Source organism: Mixophyes fleayi, chromosome 8 (assembly GCF_038048845.1).
Source record: "Mixophyes fleayi isolate aMixFle1 chromosome 8, aMixFle1.hap1, whole genome shotgun sequence".
NCBI lineage: Eukaryota > Metazoa > Chordata > Amphibia > Anura > Limnodynastidae > Mixophyes > Mixophyes fleayi.
Window position 1 is genome coordinate 116,512,256 of NC_134409.1, and position 21,235 is coordinate 116,533,490.

At 39.9% G+C, this 21,235-nt stretch overlaps 1 protein-coding gene across 3 annotated transcripts in view; it reads right to left on the reverse strand.

Moving 5' to 3' along the window:
- ERC2 (ELKS/RAB6-interacting/CAST family member 2) overlaps positions 1-21,235 on the reverse strand; it is an 804,554-nt gene that overhangs the window by 588,035 nt on the left and 195,284 nt on the right. For all 3 annotated transcript variants that reach the window (XM_075183253.1, XM_075183252.1, XM_075183254.1), the window contains one exon: positions 6,278-6,445. In XM_075183253.1, the coding sequence (XP_075039354.1) occupies positions 6,278-6,445 (168 nt within the window). The remainder of the gene's footprint in view (positions 1-6,277; positions 6,446-21,235) is intronic.

The window sequence follows — 21,235 nt, forward strand, 5'->3', positions numbered from 1 at the left end:
GTCAATTGTATTAGATTCATAAAAAAAGACTCTTATAAGAGGTAATCTTAACCTCCTTACAAGTCTTTTATACATTCAGTGCCGGCGCTATCACTAGACGTACCTAGGCGATTGCCTATGGCCCCAGGGTGTAGGGGTGCCCACACACTGTGCATCAGTCACTAACATGAAAGGGCAACAGGTCTGTATCTGTGACTGCCAGCTGCTCCTCCATGTTTGTAAGAGACTGAGGGCGTGGCGCTGGGCTATGATGTCACAGTACAGCACCACACTCCCAACAATAGAAAATATTGACAGACTGAAAGATAGAACAAGCGCAAGAGGTATTTCGACACCAAAACCTAAAAGGAAGTTTAAAGGATGTGGGAAAAAAAGGGTAAGGGATTTTGCTAATTCTGGGCAGCATGTGAGAGAATGGTACGATGAGGACAAATCAATTTATGTCACGTGATGGCAGTACTGCTCCAAAACGGTTTAATTTGGCTGATATCAGGTGGCTGGAATGCCAATGGCATATGGCTTCCTGTACATCATTTGACCACATGACTATTTTCCACAGCTCAGGAGACCACGTGTTAGACCACGTGCTTTTTGCACCATTTTACTCGCAGCATTTTATATTTAGGATATATATTTATTTGGCTTTCATTATTATTAAGGGTAATTTCCATTTCATGGTGAAGACTAAAATTACAAATTGTGTAGACCTAGTAAAATGCAATTCCAATGAAACAAAGGATTTTATTTTATTTGCACAAAATTGACACATACCTGGAATAATTCTCATTTTATCTGGGAAACATCAATGTCCCACTTTACAAATGAAGGTAAAGATTAGCAATTTTCAACCAGTGTGTCTGGACACAAGACTTGATGTGTCACAAAAATAAATCTGTGATATACAACAGGGATTACATGGGAACTGTATTTTCATTGCAAAGTAGCTGTAACATCATCTATTTTTTCCCAAATACTCACATTTATAAAATATTCCGATTTTATTAAATTATGTTCCTATCACTATGTCACAATTAAGTGAATCTTGCGACATGAACCAACAAAGTTTGGTTCACTGGCCTACACAATGTGTGAGGCAGAAACTTTGCTTTATTTGTAAATGTCTTTTTTGTTCTGTTGAACATTAAAATTCCAAAATGTTCTCATTGGCTTTTCTCATAGTTTGTCCAGACATAATACATTGCAGCAAATAATCATTCTGCATACACAACATTTAGGTTTCCTTGGCCTTGGGAACAAGGTTTATATCAAGTTCTCAAATGTACTGTCAAGGCAACATAGAACACTGAAAAATAATAGTGATTGTCATAAATGACATTCTGTACCGAAGACTAAAAGAAAGGCCATCACTAAACAGGAGGCCATTATTTCTATGTAACACTGTTGATGACATAAATAAATTAATTTCATTTTGAAATATTTCGATCATCCACAGTTGTACGTTAAAAAGTCTGACAGGGATTAGTATTAGGTCGCCAAATTTATGTCCCTTCAGGATAAATAATATCCATTCTAGGTCATAACCCATCCAAAACTGTTAAAAAAAACCTCTCCATTCCATAAAATGATCACAATGCCAAGATGTTTTCTAAAACGCCTGCGCTAAAAAGGGTCCATTCTTAACAAAGGAAAGAATAAACAGTGAATGGGGATAATTTATGTTTCGGCAAGGAAAACACAGGGAACATTTCGGCTGTGATTAATCTACCAACAATTTCAAAGCCAAAATAACTATGATGAACCTTTTAAAGGTTAAACAATCAAAACTTTTGAGATTGCCTCTTTGGGAAACTTTGCAGTAATTAAACATGTGCTGAAACAGCAATGTAATGGCGGGATCAATTTTTTTTTTTTTACTTTCATTGGCTCCTTCTCTGCAGGCCTTTATTATTATGTTGCATTATGGATGAAACACATTGGGAATGTGTTCCAGCTCAGAAATGGCATTACCACATTATGCCGTAATGAACCATTAAACGGCTCAGCTGGAGCGCACAACAAAGCAGCAATTATTTTTCTCTCCGTTCTTGAAAGGAAAGATGCCTTGCGCTGTAAATCAATACCGCAAGACATTTAGTGCTAGATCCGACAAGCAACAAGATATATAAATTAAATAAGGCCATTTCAATGATTGTTCAGATTAAGAAAAAACAAATAATCATCTAGCTATCTGCTGTATTCCATGAATGGACATCAATCTGTCTCATAGGAGAGCAGACATAAAAAAAGAGCAAGTTAATGTTGTTTTTTTGCACAGGGCTGGGCTGTTGTACTATGCATTTGGCAGTGACATGGCCCACTGCGATGCAGCATTGCCAGACTCATTAAACTTTAAATGGAAATACATCCCATTGATAAGTAAAATGTATTTAACTTTATTTTCCCAGAAATTGTCAGCAAAACATATCATAAATTATTCTGCATAGATGCATCTACAGTACTATGATGGCCAGTGTAAAGCTTGATCGGCTGATGTAAAACTTAATGCTACTGACTGACTTCAATAAAAGACTACCCTTAGCGACTAAATTATAGTGTTAATAGTTGAAAGTTTGCATAGAGTGATAAAGCAGTAAATTCATAGAGCACTTCTCATAGTGTTAAAAAGTGGTAACTTCATAGAGCACCTCTCATAGTGCGATAAAGTAGTAACTTCATAGAGCACTCTCATAGGGGTCTATGCATCAAGCAAAAATGTACTTAAAAGATGCGGAAACGGCTGTTTCCGTATCTTTTAAGTAAGATTGCTATATATTAACTGTCTAACGGAGGAGATTTTATAGAAATCTCCTCCGTTTAGGCTGACACCATGCAGCATTGCAGAATATCGCAGTCTCCATAGTAATCTATGGGGACTGCAATGTTCTGCAATGCATGAAGCTTTCATAAGCTTTGCATTGCACGGACAGGTAACACCATCTCCGGATGGCGTTACCTGTCATTTCCTATGGGATTCTGCTGAAGTCTCTCTCGCTTCACAGAATCCGGTACAGTGAAAGTGCTGTGTGCATGCGGACAGCACTTCCTCCTGTCACAAGCAGCGCTAAGCTGCTTGTAAGCAGGAAATAAAGTTTGCAGGAGAGGGGTCACTTCGCCGGGGCTCCCAGTGTAGCCCCTGCATGGTGCATCCTATTGGTACCTATATATGCACCGCTACGAAGTGCAGCTATGCATATTTACCTGTACCGCATATTATTGATGTATAGACCCCATAGTGTGATAAAGTGGTAACTTCATAGAGCACCTCTCATAGTGCGATAAAGCAGTAACTTCATAGAGCACCTCTCATAGTGTAATAAAGTGATAACTTCATAGAGCACCTCTCATAGTATGATAAAGCAGTAACTTCATAGAGCACCTCTCATAGTGTAATAAAATGGTAACTTGATAGAGCACCTCTCATAGTATGATAAAGCAGTAACTTCATAGAGCACTTCCCAAAGTGTGATTAAGCAGTAATTTCATAAAACACCCCTCACAATGTGATAAAACAGTAACTTCATAGAGCACCTCTCAGTTTGATAAAGCATTAACTTCATAGAGCTGTGCCCTCTTCCACTTAGAATGTAAGCTCTCTAATGTCTCTGTCTTATGTATGTCCTGTTTTCCCTACTGTACTGAACTGTGGCACCTTATAACTCTATGATGATAATAAGAATAATAGAGCATCTCTCGTAGTGTGATAAAGTCGTAACTTCATAGATCACCTCTCATACTGTGATAAAGCAGTAACTTCATAGAGCACTCTCATAGTGTAATAAAGCCGTAACTTCATAGATCATCTCTCAGTGTGATAAAGCAGTAACTTCATAGAGCACCTCTCACAGTGTCATAAAACGGTAACTTCATAGAGCACCTCTCATAGAATCATAAAGCAGTAACTTCATAGAGCACTCTCATAGTGTGATAAAGCAGTAACATCATAGAGCACTCTCATAGTGTGATAAAGCAGTAACATCATAGAGCACCACTCATAGTATGATAAAGCAGTAACTTCATAGAGCACCTCCATAGTGTTATAAAGCAGTAACTTCATAGAGCACCTCTCATAGTGTGATAAAGCAGTAACTTCATAGAGCACCACTCATAGTATGAAAAAACAGTAACTTCACAGAGCACCTCTAATAGTGTGATAAAGCAGTAACTTCATAGAGCATCTCTCATAGTGTGATAAAGCATTAACTTCATAGAGCACCTCTCAGACATAGGATTATTGGCAAGAATCATTAAAAAAATCATGCTGCAATAGGAGGTTTCCCATTCAATATGCTTTAAAATAGATGGATAATTGTATAATATCATTCTTGTCATGGGGCTGTATGAAGTTTATATGATGGTTTTAGTAGGTCTCCTAGCAAAGCTCACCATTTAGTACAGGTGTCAGTGTTTTGTTTTATCTTTCCTGGAATCTCTTTTAGCCCCTCACATAGCTCTCCCTTGTAAATCATATAGAGATATGATAATCCTCTTACAGTCTAATAGCTTTGGCATATGGCCTAGTGACAAGGATGTGTATGACATGAAAGGAAGTGTTGATAGATCACTGAAGGTGTGGTCTAGTCAGAAAAGGACCAAAAATATGACAGAGGCAAAGAGGGAGTGGACATAACCTCCTGAATTTCCTGATAGGATGAACAGAGTGATAGGATAAGCTCTGCTTAGCATATACCTTCCCATGCACTAGGCACAATTAAGCAAAGAAAATGTTTGTGGTTAGAGCCCCTTTAACAATTTCATATTATTTTAAATACTTAAAACAAAATGGGGATTAAAATTTCACAAATGTGTGGCATTGTCACTACTGACCTGATAATCGAATGTTAGAGCTGCAGCAGATTTAGATCACATTTAAATCTTTGTTCAAAGATGAGCTCTGCTTGTGTTATAGCACAAGCTCATCGCTTACAGTTACACGTTAACCGTAGCATTTGTGGTAGTGATCAGGAACATTACACAAGCTTGGAGACCCCACAAGGACAAGAATTAAATCTGGTTGTTTGTTATTGTTATCAGTACAAACGTGGTATTAATATTATTATCGTTTATTTAGAAAGTGCAGCCATATGATGCAACACTTTACACTGTGGGTGTCACTATACAAACAAATTATACACAATGACATGAAACAGATGGTAAAGATGGAGCAGCTCAAACAAGCGTACACTCTAACAACTGATACAGAATGTAGCTGAATAACAATTGTAGTTGCTGGTGGAGAAAGTGTGAGTAGTAACTCTAAAGCAGTATTGGTGTAAGAACAGTGATTGAGGTGAAGAGGAAGAGGGACAGGCTTCTTAGAAAATATAAATTTTTGGGGACAGTGCAATCCCCAGGGCTGCACAGGCAATAATCTAAGTGTCAGTACGTTGGCGTCTTAGATTATTGCCCGTGCAGCCTCGGGGCTTGCTCCACACACATACCACTGGTTCCAGTGACTATAACAGCAGACACAATATCGGATCGCTGACCGTCGTCTCATATGGCTACTGGATCTACAGAGCGACATACTGAAGGCCAAGTACTCTGTTCATGATCTGTATGATCAGTTTTACAGTTCATTGAGCTGTGTTATTGTTCCCATACTGTGGAGGATTCTTCTTACAGCTAAAGTACCTTTTAAGATTATCTCTATTTGAACACCGATCAGCCGATAAAGTGTTGGAATATCTTGTAGCCGCTAATACACTGTGGATTTATTATTTACCAAAAGGTGTGAACTATTCAATTAATCAATTGGGATTCAGTGGCTAATTGCCATTTTCTATATAGGATTACTTTATATGTATAAGTGGTCTCACTATATTTATGTATTTATGTTACAAATTTGTGACCTTTGCAATATATTATATTGTATATGAAGGCAATAATTTTCATATTGGCATAATATGAGTTGGGAGCATTACTGTGTGGCATAATATGAACTGGAGGGTGTTTCTGTTTGGCAAAATGAGAAATGGGGGGGACTACTGTGTGATATAATATGAACTGGGGGCTCTACTGTGTGGCATAATATGAATTGGGGGCACTACTGTGTGACACAATTTGCACTACTGTGTGGCACAATATGAACGGGGGGACACCTCTAGACACCCGACTCCCCTCAGACAGTGCTAGACACGTCTCGCCAGTGGTGAGCTGTGACACAGTGTATCCCTCTCTAGATTTCCCAGGGTGCACGCCTTAATAAAATGTGCTGCGCATGCTCATGGTGGAGACTAAAGGTGCATTTTACCAAGACTCAACATTGTGAGAACAATACCTTTTTCTGCAGGACGTTAATTTTTCTTTCTTTGACTTCCAGCATATCTTTCATATCTCTGATCTCCCCGGCCAACGTGCCCTTCTCTTCTGTCAGATCCTGAAGCTGCTTGGTTTTTTTGTTAAGAAATGATTCCTTCTCTTCCAGTCTCAGTCGCAATGCATCCACCTGCCAGATAAATAAATAAGTTGTACAGCTTAAAAAGCATGTGATGTTACAGGTACAGAATCATAATTGACTCTTAATTAAAGCTGCACTCCCCAGTAAAAAAAAAAAATGTGTTTTATTAACATAAATTCCTCTAGTTGGTATCTTGCGATTACCATGCCAACCACAGTCACAGGACATGATCTAATAAGCAGAGAGAGAACTTTGATAGAATAAACCACTTCAGGCTCAGAGATCAGGTTATATTCTCTTCAAGAAAGAGCTAAAACCATATGCTTCCACTTGAGAGACAACTGCTTGCAGTAGCAGCCATTTAACTGGCTCAAACAGAGCAATTCTGCAAAGGGAAGACTGAGTTATAGAGGACAATACAGGGTAAAAACCATTCAGTATTATGCAACAAAGGTACACAAATTGCTGTTAAAAAAAAGTGCCTATGTGGGATTGCAGCTTCTAAAATGCCATCACAACAGCAAATTTGTTGTAGCCAGATAATCAAACAGTCAACAGTCAATATGGTTTTCTGATGAGTGCACACACAAATAGATTGGGATCGCAAGCTGGTGAATTTAAAACACATAAGAATAATAATCCAATCAATACCCCTGGAATCTAATATATCTAATCTCAACGTTTGCTGACAAAAGCTGCCATGTATTGCGTTTTGGGGTTTTAATAACACTTTCATATACCGTACATATCATATCATATACACAAGATCTATTGTATTAATCACACTGTCAGTAGACAGTGTGATTAATTGTATTTTTACAAGTCTGTTTCTTACAATTTCACAGTAATCAAAAGCTGAAAGCAGAGGATAATGTTTCATTAACAAAAAAAAAAGAGACTACATCCTCCAGTACCAATGACATATTAGACTTGCTGGCTTTTATTTAAGTGTTTTGCTTGGATTAAAACTGTAAAGGCAGGTGTTTTATACTGATTGTGCCTCAAATGGGGAAGGTCTTTGCAATGTACTGGACGACGAGCTGACGTCTGCTCCTATTACCTCACAGCATTTGAATACAGAGAAGAATTCTAATACATGGGTTTTTTTTAACAGTCCTTATAAACTTGCTGTGGAAGCTAATTTTATCTCATGGGGGAAACCATGAATGCCATTGTGACCTATGAGGCCATTTTTTCCCCTTCTCTCATGTTTGCATGAAAAACGCTGGAGCAAAATTTATAATGGCATTCATAAAACATAGCTGTAGACTCATTTAGGAAATCTATGTAGGCTGCTGGATTTGATGCCGTATAAACATTTTACATTAAAATGGCTCATTAATTTTCTTTAACGGAAAAGGGATAAAAAAAAGGACTTTTCGAAGTATAGCATATGGCAGTAGAAAATAGGAAAGCACAGAGACCTGGCTTACACCGATTCTTCAGGTACATTCATAAAATATGTGCTTTCTTTGTACACAAGAACACTCTCTCCGACTTTTCACTCAACACCACATAATTTTGGAAGCCTGCGCCTCTTTCTCCAGATCTGGCAGCTCAGCTGGTAATAAAAGTTGGCAATCAACTGCAGAAAACAGTAAAATTAGATCTAAGTACCCTCTCCCTTTGGTTTATAATGAGGATCTGTGGATTGCTTTTTTAATATACCTTTCTCTGCCTGTTTAGCCTCACAAAATCTATGCCACTTTGTTGTAAAGGGTTAATTTGCAGCATGCATTTCCTCCAGTCTCTGGGAAGGGGTGTTCCAGAGTGACAGCTGGTAGAAAGTGTCAGAAATGGCCAAATTTACTGTAAATCTTGATTAATCTTAATAATCCCCAAGCCATAACCAACTGCTTAGACGCAGCTCCACAAGTGACTTGTGTTACTCAGTTTTCTAACTTGATACAGTATGTGGTATTACTCACATGACTTACAGAAATACACGGAAATGAGTTTGTAATGCAGCAAGCCGCTATTCACAAATATCAGGATAACATGACATTTTTCATTTGGGGGACAATGCAGCCAATTTAACAGAAACAAACCCATCAAAGTAAAATGTTGTATATTGGCATTATAATTATTTGTATATTGCCATGACTATTGACACCTTGTACTTACATTGATTGATACATTGTCGTCAGTGTAGGCTCCTTACACTGACGACAAGTAGGAATTTTTATCGCTGCAATAGACAACAATACTCTGCAGTACCCACGCACCACTAACAGCTCATGTTTTGAGGATTTCTGTCTGTGGAACAGGTAGGATAATTACTGACCCAGCCATGTAGACTAAGTTACCTGTGTATGATTAAAGAAATCCTGAAAACATGAGCTGTTGACGGCGTGTGAGGACTGGAGTTAAGTAACACTGATCTAAACGCACACATTTTAATTTTTTTTCATCAAGATATATGTAAAACAAGTTAAGTGAGGGGCATCTAGGAAACACTTTTAGCAAGGAACTGTCCCAATTAGTTTTAAATCCTTCCATTGGACATGCTACCATCTTGGCCTGGATATCCAGGCATGATAAAAAACAGTTCATGACAACAGGTCATTTGCATTGCACGCTTCCAATTTTGCATGTTCGTAAAGGACCATTATGGAGACTTCACATGCAGTTTCTTGGCATCCTCACGCATACGAGGATGGACCAAAGACTGTCTGGCAACACGGAGGAGCTGAATATCGCTTAACTGCCTCTGCGATATTTTGTTGATAAATTGAGGCAATGTAAGATAAAACCCTTAGATCCATGAACCCTTAGAGTTAAAGTAATTCAGATTTAAAAGTAATTTGCGTTTGCAGTCCTTTGTGCTTGGAGGGTTGAATTAGGAGTGTGCATGTGCAAGGTCAGTACATTAAGGCAGATGTACAAGGCGCATGTAGCACACCCCCTGGAGATGTCGCTAAGTCAAACTTGGCCACATCTCCAGATACATTTCTTAGGAGACAATCTTTTGCATGTATCTAAGGCAGTGATGGCTAACCTGTGACACTCCAGGTGTTGTAAAACTACAAGCCCCAGCATGCTTTGCCAGCTATCAGCTAATTATCTACTGGCAAAGCATGCTGGGGCTTGTAGTTTCACAACACCTGGAGTGTCACAGGTTAGCCATCACTGATCTAAGGGCTGGTGTAAAGATACATCATCAGCAGCGCATATCTTTACAAGCCCTTAGATACAGGCAAAATATATTTCTCCTAAGAAATATATTACTGTTAAGAAAATAAAGAATAGCTCTGGGGCTCCTACTAGAATCCCTGGGGCAGTAGGTGCCAGGGTGATATTTAAATGTTAAGAATAGATTACATACCATGGAACTCAATGAGCCAGTATGTCTATGGCTGCCAGATGTCGCAATAATTTGGGCACCAGACCATCTCTATAAAAATAAACTCTTATTTTTTTTCCGCCTTCTCACTCCTGCAGCATTCTTACATAAGTAATACGAATATGGTTGCGAATACATTTCCACATACTCATCCTGCACAAAGCTTAAACATGTCTTATGATGTTAATAAGACAGTTCACATCTCCTTAATCCTCCTGCTCCATTCATCAGGGTACTCACATGGATGATTATGGGCAAAACATTTCCCGCATCCAGGCACCTTCTCTTTAACGCATACATGCAGCTGACACCTTCTCTGTGTACTCTAAACTGCATCTCATCCCTTCTAAGAGGGGATGACAACACTCTTGCTTGAGTAAGCTCTGACATTCCATTTCTAGTGTACTCTCAGCCTCTTAAATCACCCCTCCTCTGCATGGTCAATTTCCCTTGTGCTCTGGCACCACTCTCTGGGCAGCTATTCGCCCCTTTTCAGGTTTTTGACAATCACTGCTGCCTCCCATAATATCCCTGGGGTCTACCTAATCCCAACCTCTATTTTTTCAGGGGACACTCTATCATCAAGGTTAACTTGCCCCATGCTAAATGCAGCGAACCCACCTTCTTTTTCGGGCCTTCTTCCTCCCTTGGGGATCTTCCCCCCTTGAGGACTAATTTAAACTTGCCCCATACAGTAGCTTCCGCACACCCAATCCTGGGCAATGCTGGGGGAGCCCGAGACCTTCTCTGCACTGTCCCGGGTCCCCAGCTGCCCAACCCCCCTCAGCCACGGCAAACGTTACTCCCCTCTGTCGGCACAGACTAACACCGCCGTCTGAGGTGATTCTGTAGCCAAACCCCATTTGCAATGCTCATTCCTTGGCACATAGCTAGCTTCATCTGCAGTCACCAGGGGGCATGGTTTAACATATATCATTGTCCAACTCCAACAGGTGGCAGGACCATGAAGACGCGAATTATGTCATCAAGTCCCCATCCTGTTCACTTTACAAGAGGGAGAGACGGGGTCCAGGAGGGTAGAATTTCTCTACCAGGAGTTTCCCAGACGTTCTGGGAGAATAAGCAAGTATAGATATAGTATGAGGAGCCGAGCCTATCAAATCCAAGTGCCAGTTGCAGTGCAGACCCCAGACTTACGGTGCCCATACCATGCAGACCCCAGATCTCTGATTAGAATATAATGCAGACCCTTGATCTCTGATGAAAACATATTGCAGACTCTACAGATCTATAGTTATCTTGAGGTTATGACTGCTTCCCAGTACAACAACAGTAGTCTGTAGTGATGACTATTCAATACAGATCTCCATTTCCACTCTGCTGACCTGTGAAGCGGTGGTGGATGAGAGGAACAGTCCATCTGAGGTTGGGGCTTACTTTATGATCTAGTTCTCCAGGGCACTAGTCCAACCTTATATGACCATATAATATGATTGATGGCTTCTAAAAGATTTAAACAGTGGTAATCAAATCTAACATGTGAGTAGTGGATTGTGAATAAGAAGTATAATATTTACCAGAATAGGCCAATAAAATTGTTTAAAAAAAAAAGTGTAATATTTTCCTTACAAATGAATATGAGGCATGGGTCGTTCCACTGCGCCCTCTCCCTTAGTTGTATAGACATGCCAGCTATACCATTTCACCAGTGGGGAGGAGACCGCCGTGGAGTAAGTCACCTCTAAAGTCTCCATCTCAAAACTATAGTTCACTTTCGATAGGATTTTACTCATAGGGGGGGGTAGTGGTTGCTCCCAAGATAGGGCTATAAATATGTGGCCCATCACATACCTATCCCATTGTGGGACGAATGAGGAATAATGGTGTAGGAGGGCCAGCTCCGGAGAGAGAGATACAGGGTGTCGGAAGACCTTACCGAGCAAGTCAGACTTCCACCCAAAGGGGTTGCACAGCAGGACAGGACCACTCCCTAAGCAGTTATGCCAACAGGATGGAGACACCGTGGGCCATATCTTGTGTAATTTCTCAGGAGTGACATATAACCTGTTTACAAGCTTAACCAACATTTCGTTATGGTTGAGACATATGGACATTTTGAAAGTATTACAAAATATATGTTCCCACTTTTCCCCCGGAAAATTCCAGGTGAATGTCTGCCTCCCACTGAAGCTGGACCCTAGATTTCAACAAGTCAGAATGCATATTCAGCATGCTGTACCAAAAAGTAATGCTGGCCCAATTAGAGTCACTCATCAATTTGGTTAGGTATGTCAGAGGGGGAGGCCTTAATGCTAACCCCTCAAGTGGCAGAGACGACCAGTGCCATAGTTGAAGATATTTAAAGAAGTTAGTTTTAGGTAAGTGATAATGGTCAATAAATTGCAAAAGAGGAAAGAATTCCCGATTTAAACAGGTGCCAGAGGGATAAAATCCCTCTGGAAACCCACAGGGAAGGTTTAAGTCAGGAATATGTTTGGCTACTGCCTGTATCAACACATTAGTTGTCAGGCGATGGAATTGACCATGCAGATCTGGTCCCATACCGTCAGGGCATCACTAGTTAGAGCAGGCAGGTTGTGAGCTGGGGCATCCAGTCTCTTGGGACCCAAATTAGGTCAAACAAGGGGAAATATGGAATACACACTGTTTCCATGTCCACTCAGGGTTTCCGACCCAGAGGAAGAGACCAGTCAAGCATCTAGACAATATGTAAGCCTCATGGTGTTTCCACAAATAAGGAAGGGCCAGCCCCTTTCCCCCTGCATTTTCCCCAGGATAATTTGCTGTAAAGTCATCCGTGGGGGTTTCTATTTCCACACATATGCCTTCAAAACAGCTGTAAGTTTAGACATCAGCTTCACCGGGAGCCTAAATAGGAGCATGACAAATTCATCAGCATCGGGAGAAGCATCATTTTGAACGCCAAAATTCTGCCCAACCAGGAGATCTCGTAGCCCATTCAAGAGGCCGATAAGGTGTTCCAGCGCTTTTAGCCATGTTCTGTGTAGACTGTAGAAGACACTACAGTGGGCGTTCGTTGTATGGAGCCAACTACACGAGTGGGAACTTCCTGCCTTCTCCTTTTTTTTTCTTGCTCTGGACCCTGTGTATATTGGCCCATTGTTTGACGATTATATAATGTAAAGTCAAAACAAGAGGCAGACTTTCATTTATGATTGTCAGATTGAGTAGGCAGTGTGATTTAGACACACATTTCCAGCTGTCCCAAATATTCAGGAATAGTGTTGACAGATGTCAGTTATTTACTTAAAATTCTCATTAGCAGTTCATTGTAAAACTAAGCAACCCTAATCCCACATTAATAGCAGCCTCCCCCAAATAAACATAAATCCTGACTCATAGTAGAAAATTACAGGTGCATTTTAAATAATCCTCAAGGATGATGTATCCATCATACATTAAAATACCCACATTAATCCCTTCTTTAATGGCTAATAAAATAAATGAACCATATGAAACCTCCTAATGCTGCTTCTTCACCAAACTAACATATTTTATTCCTAATAATACACTAAAGTACCCAAACAAATCATTATCAGACATATGCTCAGCTACTTACACAGTTCATTTGCCATCCCTAAAATGAGTATATAATCCACCTTTGATAAATTGCTGCAATAGCTGCGTACTACCCTACTAACTTGATGTTCTATTTATAACGAACCCTGTGATAAAAAGATTTTCTATCGCTGCATATCGCAGCAACAGAAATTCTTTAATCGGCCTATTTATTAAAAAGAAATGTCACCGACGACAAGGCTGGCTGCGGTAAGAGTCCTCCACTTACCAGGCCAGAACAGTGAGTCCCTGCATGTGTGTGAGACAGCATAGCTGGACTTGGGCTTCCAGTTTCAGATCCATTAAAAAAAAATTGTTTTAGGGGAAAAAAATTTTAAAATAAAAATAAATATATATAAATACACCATTCTTTCTATTGCTTCTCCCTGGTTGGGATGGAGTTAGCAATCAGAGAATAATAGTGGCGCTTTTCCATAATAAATAGTCTTCCCCGAGATCCCCAACAAAGGCTACAACTGGTGTTTGTCATCACCAGGAGTTGGACTTTGATAAAAAATCAAAAGCCCTAAATTCTGCCCAAAAAAATCCAATTTTTGCAGGATTTAGAGCTTGTGCCTCTGATAAATAGACCACACAGTAATCTATGTAGAGTATTCAAGTCTGGTCAATACAGTTGTCCACATGTACAGCGATATCATGAAACAATAAATGTGAGAAACTTAAAAATGTGAGCATGTGTCCTGACAAGATGGCTTTCTTATGAGATTCCTGAGGATTTGAGCATAAGCTAAGTCATACAATCGATTTCAAGAACTGGCCAATCAAAATGATATAATTATGGTTCTAAACAATCTATTGGATTAGATTGCAAAGTTTAAGATTGTGATCACATCACAAATAAAACACAAACGCAAAAACAACTTTATGAAAACTTTTAGTACATAAATTCTTACAAAAACATTTATACTTGGAATGTAAATTTGAATTCGGACAAATCCTAAAGGTTTTTAGCAATATTCTGGTTTGCCCAAAACCTAGAGATTGCTAATCCAGATGTTGTGTAATGATTTCCCTTCTAGGAATAAAATATAACTTACTCTAGGCAGGTCACTGTGCTAGCTTTCAAATGTTTAGCTTTGTCTTTGGCAATTTGTGATTACTGTAATGTGACATGCCAATCACACTTATTTGTATACTTATACTAAATGTAAATAATACATATAATAACCGTTAAATGAAATATAGCAAATCTGAAACCTGGGTTTTGTTAGAGACGGTGCTTCAAAATGTGATAAAGCTTCAAGACAACATATACTTTTTTTTTAATTAAACAGCAAGTTTTGCACCTTGTTAACATTAATCCATACTTACCAGCTTTCAAAACCAGAAGGGTGTCGTGGTGTCGCGATAATCCCCGCCCTTTTCACTAGGTAGTGGGCAGGAACCCGTGAAAAAGGATTGCTATCTCGAGGGTTCAGAAGAATTACCCAAAATTCAGGAGTCTCTTAGACACTGATGACCATGGTCGCCATCATAGTTAGATGCTTCTGATTGGCTGATGGCGAATTCACCTCTGAAGGTGATAGGTGCTTTCTGCATTGATGGTCCATATATTATAGGATGTAGTGGTCATATTTTGAAAAATTATTTTTTTTGTTACCTTCTTTCGTACGTGAGAAAGAATATTATATCTGCTGTCTTGTGTGGGCAGCACGGTGGCTAAGTGGTTAGTACTTCTGCCTCACAGCACTGGGGTCATTAGTTTGATTCCCAACCATGGCCTTAGCTGTGTGGAGTATGTATGTTCTCCCCGTGTTTACGTGGGTTTACTCCCGGTGCCCCCTTTTTTTCTCACAGTACAAAAACATACTAGTAGGTTAATTGGCTGCTATTAAATTGACCTTAATCTCTCTTGGTCTCTGTATGTTAGGGAATTCAGTCTGTAAGCACCAATGGGACAGGGACTGATGTGAGTGAGTTCTCTGTACAGCGCTGCGGAATTAGTGGTGCTATATACACAGCTGATGATGATGATGATGATGACATTCAAGTATGCATTAATCTTTGTATTACATGGGAGCAGAGACACAGTTAAGTTTCACCCGAGAGGAGGGTCTACTGACCTCTGAGTCAGAGCCCTCCTTCAGGTACATGAATACAGTGAAAGGAGAAGGGGATAGGTGGTGCTAAGTAGCAAGCTAGTAAGAGGAGGGGTATCTCAAAGTCCCTCTGCTCATTTCATCATATGTCCTATGACTGTTTCCAATACTCGTTGCATGACACTTAGCAATCTGTAAATCATTCACAGCAGCTTGAAGAAATAATAGCAATACCACATCTCTTTTTAACGTAAACCAAAAAAAAACAAAACATTTTTCACATTATTGGAGCTTTAATATGTGCAATGTCTGAAGAGGTAATCACCTGCAGAATTAGAGAGCCGGCTGCAAGATAGACTGTGACAATTCCGGAATCTGCTGTTAAGAGTGTCTGGCCGATCTAGAACCATAAAACCAATTGTATAAAGCCAGCTTTTTATTTTAACTGTGGCTACTTTAACCACTAAAAGTAAGAGGCTTAGGTGGACTACTCTGAAGTTCAGGATTTACTGTACAGTTTAAATCCAGCAAATTTCTAAAAACACATGGGAATTGTAACTCATGTGCTAATACTTAAAAGTTTTTTGTTAATAAAACTTCCAACACTGAGATTACCTCACTAAACTTACCTCAGTAACTTTTATGGTCACCATAAAATTATAGCTGTCATAATATTTTTGACTTACTGCACAAGGAAGTCATACATTCCAGTGTAAATTCTGCTTAGCAACAGAGTAGTGATAAATTATAAAAATTGGAAATAATGGCAGGGATACCAATTTGCATGTGGCTGTTGTATATCACTAATTTAGGTACTGCCGTATATAACTGTTACAATTAACATGGTCACACTGCTTTGAAAGACTAACGCAAAACAGTGCAGGTAACAAAATAAACAAAACAACTGAATAGCACTAAGAATTGCAACAGGTGACACTAAGCATGTCTGCTATAGCTCCTTCCATTACCAGTCTTTATAAATATGTCTACCCTAGATACCCAAACGTCAAGCCAATGGTTTGTTTGTTTTGTTTTACTGAATACAAAGCTGTATATGAAACCTTATCCAACACAATGTATTTTCGAATTTGCTAAAGGCAACTATATACCTTGGAAAAATAAGTAATTATTTTCTAAGTATAGGAAACATGGTTATAAAATGTTAGAGTTAGGCGTTAGATGAATTTGAGAAGTCTGTTAATCTAGAGAGGTTGTGACCTGTGACAGCTTTTCTGATCAGTCTGACAGGCCAAGTAACGCCTCTGATCTATGTCTAAACCTGCAGACAAACATATACAATTAGCGGAATATGGCATTGCAGGTCCCCATAGCAACATTCGGAGGAGGGCCCGGTGATTGGTGTACCCTCCCAAAGCCCGATCTATTCTTCTGAGCATGTGCAGGATCGAGGCATCGCTTGCCCTCTAGAGGGTGGACCGCTATTTTTGACCCTGACTAGCCACCAGGTTAGCCACCTACAGTGTACAGCCACTGGAGGCAGGAGAGTTTCTGAGGGTGCAAGCACAGTGTTGAAGCATTAGAAGACATTTAAGAGGAGAGACCATTTGAGGGTAAGTGGGTCATAATCATATTTTCGTGGAGTTTCCCCGGACACCCAGTAGAGTAGGCCATCCTCCCGCTCTACTTCTAGTAAAGAGGACAGGACCTTGATGAAGTGATTCGTGTCATCAAGACGCACTTGGCAAGTTCTGATAAAGCACAGACCCTTTACCGCTATGCAATGATGGACTCTCCATGACGCGAGGACCAAAAAGAAGCCAAGTAGCCATACTAGTTGCTGTTCTTTAAATTTGTTAAGTTTGCCGTTTCTTGAAATGACTTATGGTTTTAACAGAATAATGAATAAAAAATGAATTACAAAGATTTAAGCATTATGCTTTAGTGCCTACAGTATGTCGAAGCCTGAAGTACATCAGAAATATGTGATAATACCGGCATGAATGACTTTAAGATTTCCATAAAATTCAGAGAAAAAAATAATCACTTCCAAGAATACAGAAAGAGATGAAGCCAGAGCCGCAGGAAGTGTTCCCCTCCATATGATCATCGTTAATGGCTGGTCTTGGCTGGTGTCTGCTAAACACACTCTCAGCACATGCTGTAATTTGGCTTAAAACAGGGCCTAAATGCTTCCAGGATTTTCCTAACAGCAAGTGTGGATGTGTTTCCCATTGAAGTAGTTACTGTATTTTATGAGTGTTGATATTTCTGACAGAAAATATACTACATGAGTGATATGAGATCAGCTGCGCCCGTAGCTTAATAGATATTCAAATAAAATAACTAAAAGCCATTGTCCTGACACTCAGCCCTATAAAAAAGCCAGGCACGGACCCATGAACAACAGGCACATTTTACTAACACATCTCAGTAATATATCTGGTCAATGTAACAGGGTTTAAGGTCATTAAGGACATTCTAAGGCCGAGCTGTCCAAGTATTTACATAAAAAGGAACACCAATATGTTATAACTATGTGATTACTGGCTGAATACAAATAAAAAAGTTATGTACTGTTATATACTGTTATACATTACAGTATATGTTGGTCATTGATAGTGGGACCGTAAGAAAAGCCTTGGGAGAGAGGCCAAGGTGTGACTAGACTTTCTTGGGCCCCAGAGCAGAAAATGTTAAGGGCCCCCATGTACATGAAGCATACAATCTCTCCACCTTCTCCGACTTACTAAAGTACTGATCAGTCCATGGCTACTGCTATAGTAACTAATAGGAACCACACAATTAATTTTTTGTTACCACAACCTGATTATTAAGAGGGAGCTTCAGTAAACTGTTTTCAGTAAATTGTGTAACTCACTTTAGACATGTAGACATCAGAGGGCAGCATGGTGGTTCAGTGGTTATAATTTCTACCTCACATGGGTCATGACGTCCATACACGACCAGGGCCTTACTTGTGTGGAGTTTGTATGTTATCCCCGTGTTTGCGTGGGTTTCGTCCGGGTGCTCTGGTTTGCTCCCACACTACACTCCAAAAACATACAAGTAGGTTAATTGGCTGCTATTAAAATTGACCTTAGTCTCCCTCAGTGTGTGTGTGTGTGTATGCGTATATGTTAGGGGATTTAGATTGTAAGCTCCAATGGAGCAAGGACTGATGTGAATGACAAAAAAAACCTCTGTACAGTGCTGCGGATTTGGTGGCACTATATAAATCAGTTATGATGATGATATAAAGTCACATAACTATTTTCTTCTGAAACTTAACTGCCAAGAAAAGAAGCACAATTTAAGAGCCACCACATAAGTTTTCCTTTTCAGTATAATTTAAGGTAAAAGGAAAATGAGTCATAGAGCCAACGTGTCCAACAGGGGACCCATGCAAATCATCTGGTCCCCACGTCAATTAGTAAAAACGCATAACAAAAAAAGTATATCTTAAATAAAACAAAAAATGCTTAAAAGTTTGGTGTATTTCTACTTGTATCACTCAGAGGCAGTGGAAAGCCAGAGTTCATAAGGCTGGCCATAGTTAGCTTGGCACCAAAATGTTCTACAAAAACAGCAGATTGGCAGATTAATACCCAGAGGCAATGGTAATAATGTCTCAACAGACTTTATGATTTCAGCTTTTTTACCAATATCAGTTCTACTTTGTAGACTGTATAAAAGTTGTGTTAGTGAATATATCAGTTTGTTATGAGGAGGGATAAAATATTTAATTAACAGTTGCTTGTTCACAAGACAAAAGTACAAAGCATGGGTAAGACTGAATACATGCATTTTACATTTATTTTTCCTATAATTAGAGACAACAAATTGGTTTAGCTATTCTAAAATCATTATTTGGAACGGACAAATAGACCTAGTGGTGTAATAAAAAATTAAAAAGGAAAGTGGCTGGATCACTTATAAATAACTTAATGAATAAAAATATTTAAATAATTAGCAGAATGCGCCAATTTCTATAATTGCACTGTACTGATTTTTGATACTGTGTATTAGAAATGTACTGATTTCTGAGGTATTGATTTCTGATGCAATAGGCATTTTTTTGAGGAAATCTGTTGAGAAATTCGAGAGGAAGTCCTCATTAGGCTAATTAAGTATTTTCTTGAGAGTGACCAACATGCCTTTTTAGTCTAAATGCATGTGCAGTTTTCATCCTGTATCTTAGAACTTGTCTGAATAATGCAACCATCATGTTTTAGGAAATCAATGTGAATTTGAGCAAAAAATTGCGATACCTGCACGTCTAGAGAAATATCACATCCTGATAATAAATTATCTGATGTGATATCAGACATTTCGGTGTCTGGTCAGATAAGGGGGCTGGGCTACCCCCTGACCACCTGTGTGTCAGAATCTGTATAAAAAGGAGCTCTGTTTTACCATGTAATGTCTCATCTTCCATCTGAACTTCTGGATGATCATCAGTACCACAAACTGGTAAATAAAAGTCCTTGTCAGGCCTCTTGATTAATGAAACATCACTGCTTGAAGTTTCTGCCTGTGACTATTACCTGCTGTATCCTGTGACCAACAGATAAGAGCTTACACTCTAATCCGTTCCCCATCTGTCCTGTGTTGAACCCAGCGTCTCTGTGTCAATGCTCTGCCCACTACCCACCAGCTCTTATCCATAGTAAGCGGTCAGGAGGTACCAGCCAGCCCCAGCAAAGAGGCATTACAGCAGCTATACCAGCTACCGTAGAAGTAAGCGGTTCTGGATGCCGCAAAGGAGTCCAGTGGTGGCAGTTGAATTCTCCTACAACTAGTGCGCAATTGACATTTGTAGTCAGTGAGTGTCTGGTGGCATGGGGACATCAGTAGAAGTGGTCAGTAACGGTCGGTTGCTGACGGTGAGAGAGAAACCAAGATAAACTGTTCAGGAAGAACATCCCTCCGGTCCTCCTTCCCCCCTACAGACCGAGTGGGAAGTATGCCCATCCGGTCACAGGGAAGATTAGGGAATAACAAATATAAGTAATGTCCAACTGGTGGCCTTTCTGAATGTGGAACATACCCTATCATAAAAATACAAACTTACATGCCTGACATACGTCTTATGGAAATGGTACTGTTTTTGAGCTGGACACATCTTTGAGTTGGACTTCTGTTTGCAAAATTTGGGTATACAATAAGCATGAATTCCACTTAGGAGAACATCAATTAATTTTTATTTTTTTTAAAACAAAACTTTTCTTATTGGTTTTTAACAAGGTACAAAGGTGAGAGACAGTAATAAATGAACAGGTGCATAGGTGTAATGGTTAACAATAGAATATAAACAAGAGAACAAAGTAGAGTCTAAACAAACAAGGGAATGTCAGGCGCTGTCCCCGTGCTGTGTCCGTCGCACAGGGACGGACGCCTGTTCTCACTGACGAGCGCCTGGTTGCTAGGCAACCAGGAGCACTTCCGGGTGCTCATCGGCAGCGTGTCCCGTTGCCTAGCACTCACAGATTCCGTAGGTAGGCCAGTCCCTCCACTATAAATAGCCAGCTCTGGCACCTAGTGGGTGCCAGAGTATTAGGTCCCTAATCTCCAGCGTTCCAGAGTTTCTGCATCTTGTGTCTCTTAGTGTATGACCCGGCTTCATCCTGACTATCCCTGCTTCCTGTGCTCCTCGTGAATTGACTCGGCTACATTTGACCTCCCTTCTATCTATAGTGCTCCTGATATCTGACCCGGCTAGTTTTGACCACGCTCAAGGACTTCCCTACTGGCTTCTCCTGATTGCACGGCTTAACCCGGACCGCCTGACACCTCTTCCATTCTAAACGCTTCACTGGTTGCTCCCTCTGAGGACCGCGACCTGCGTGTCTCCCGCAGCAAAGTCCATACTCCCTTGCGGGGGTTCCTGGCGAAGACCTGGGACATGTTAGACTC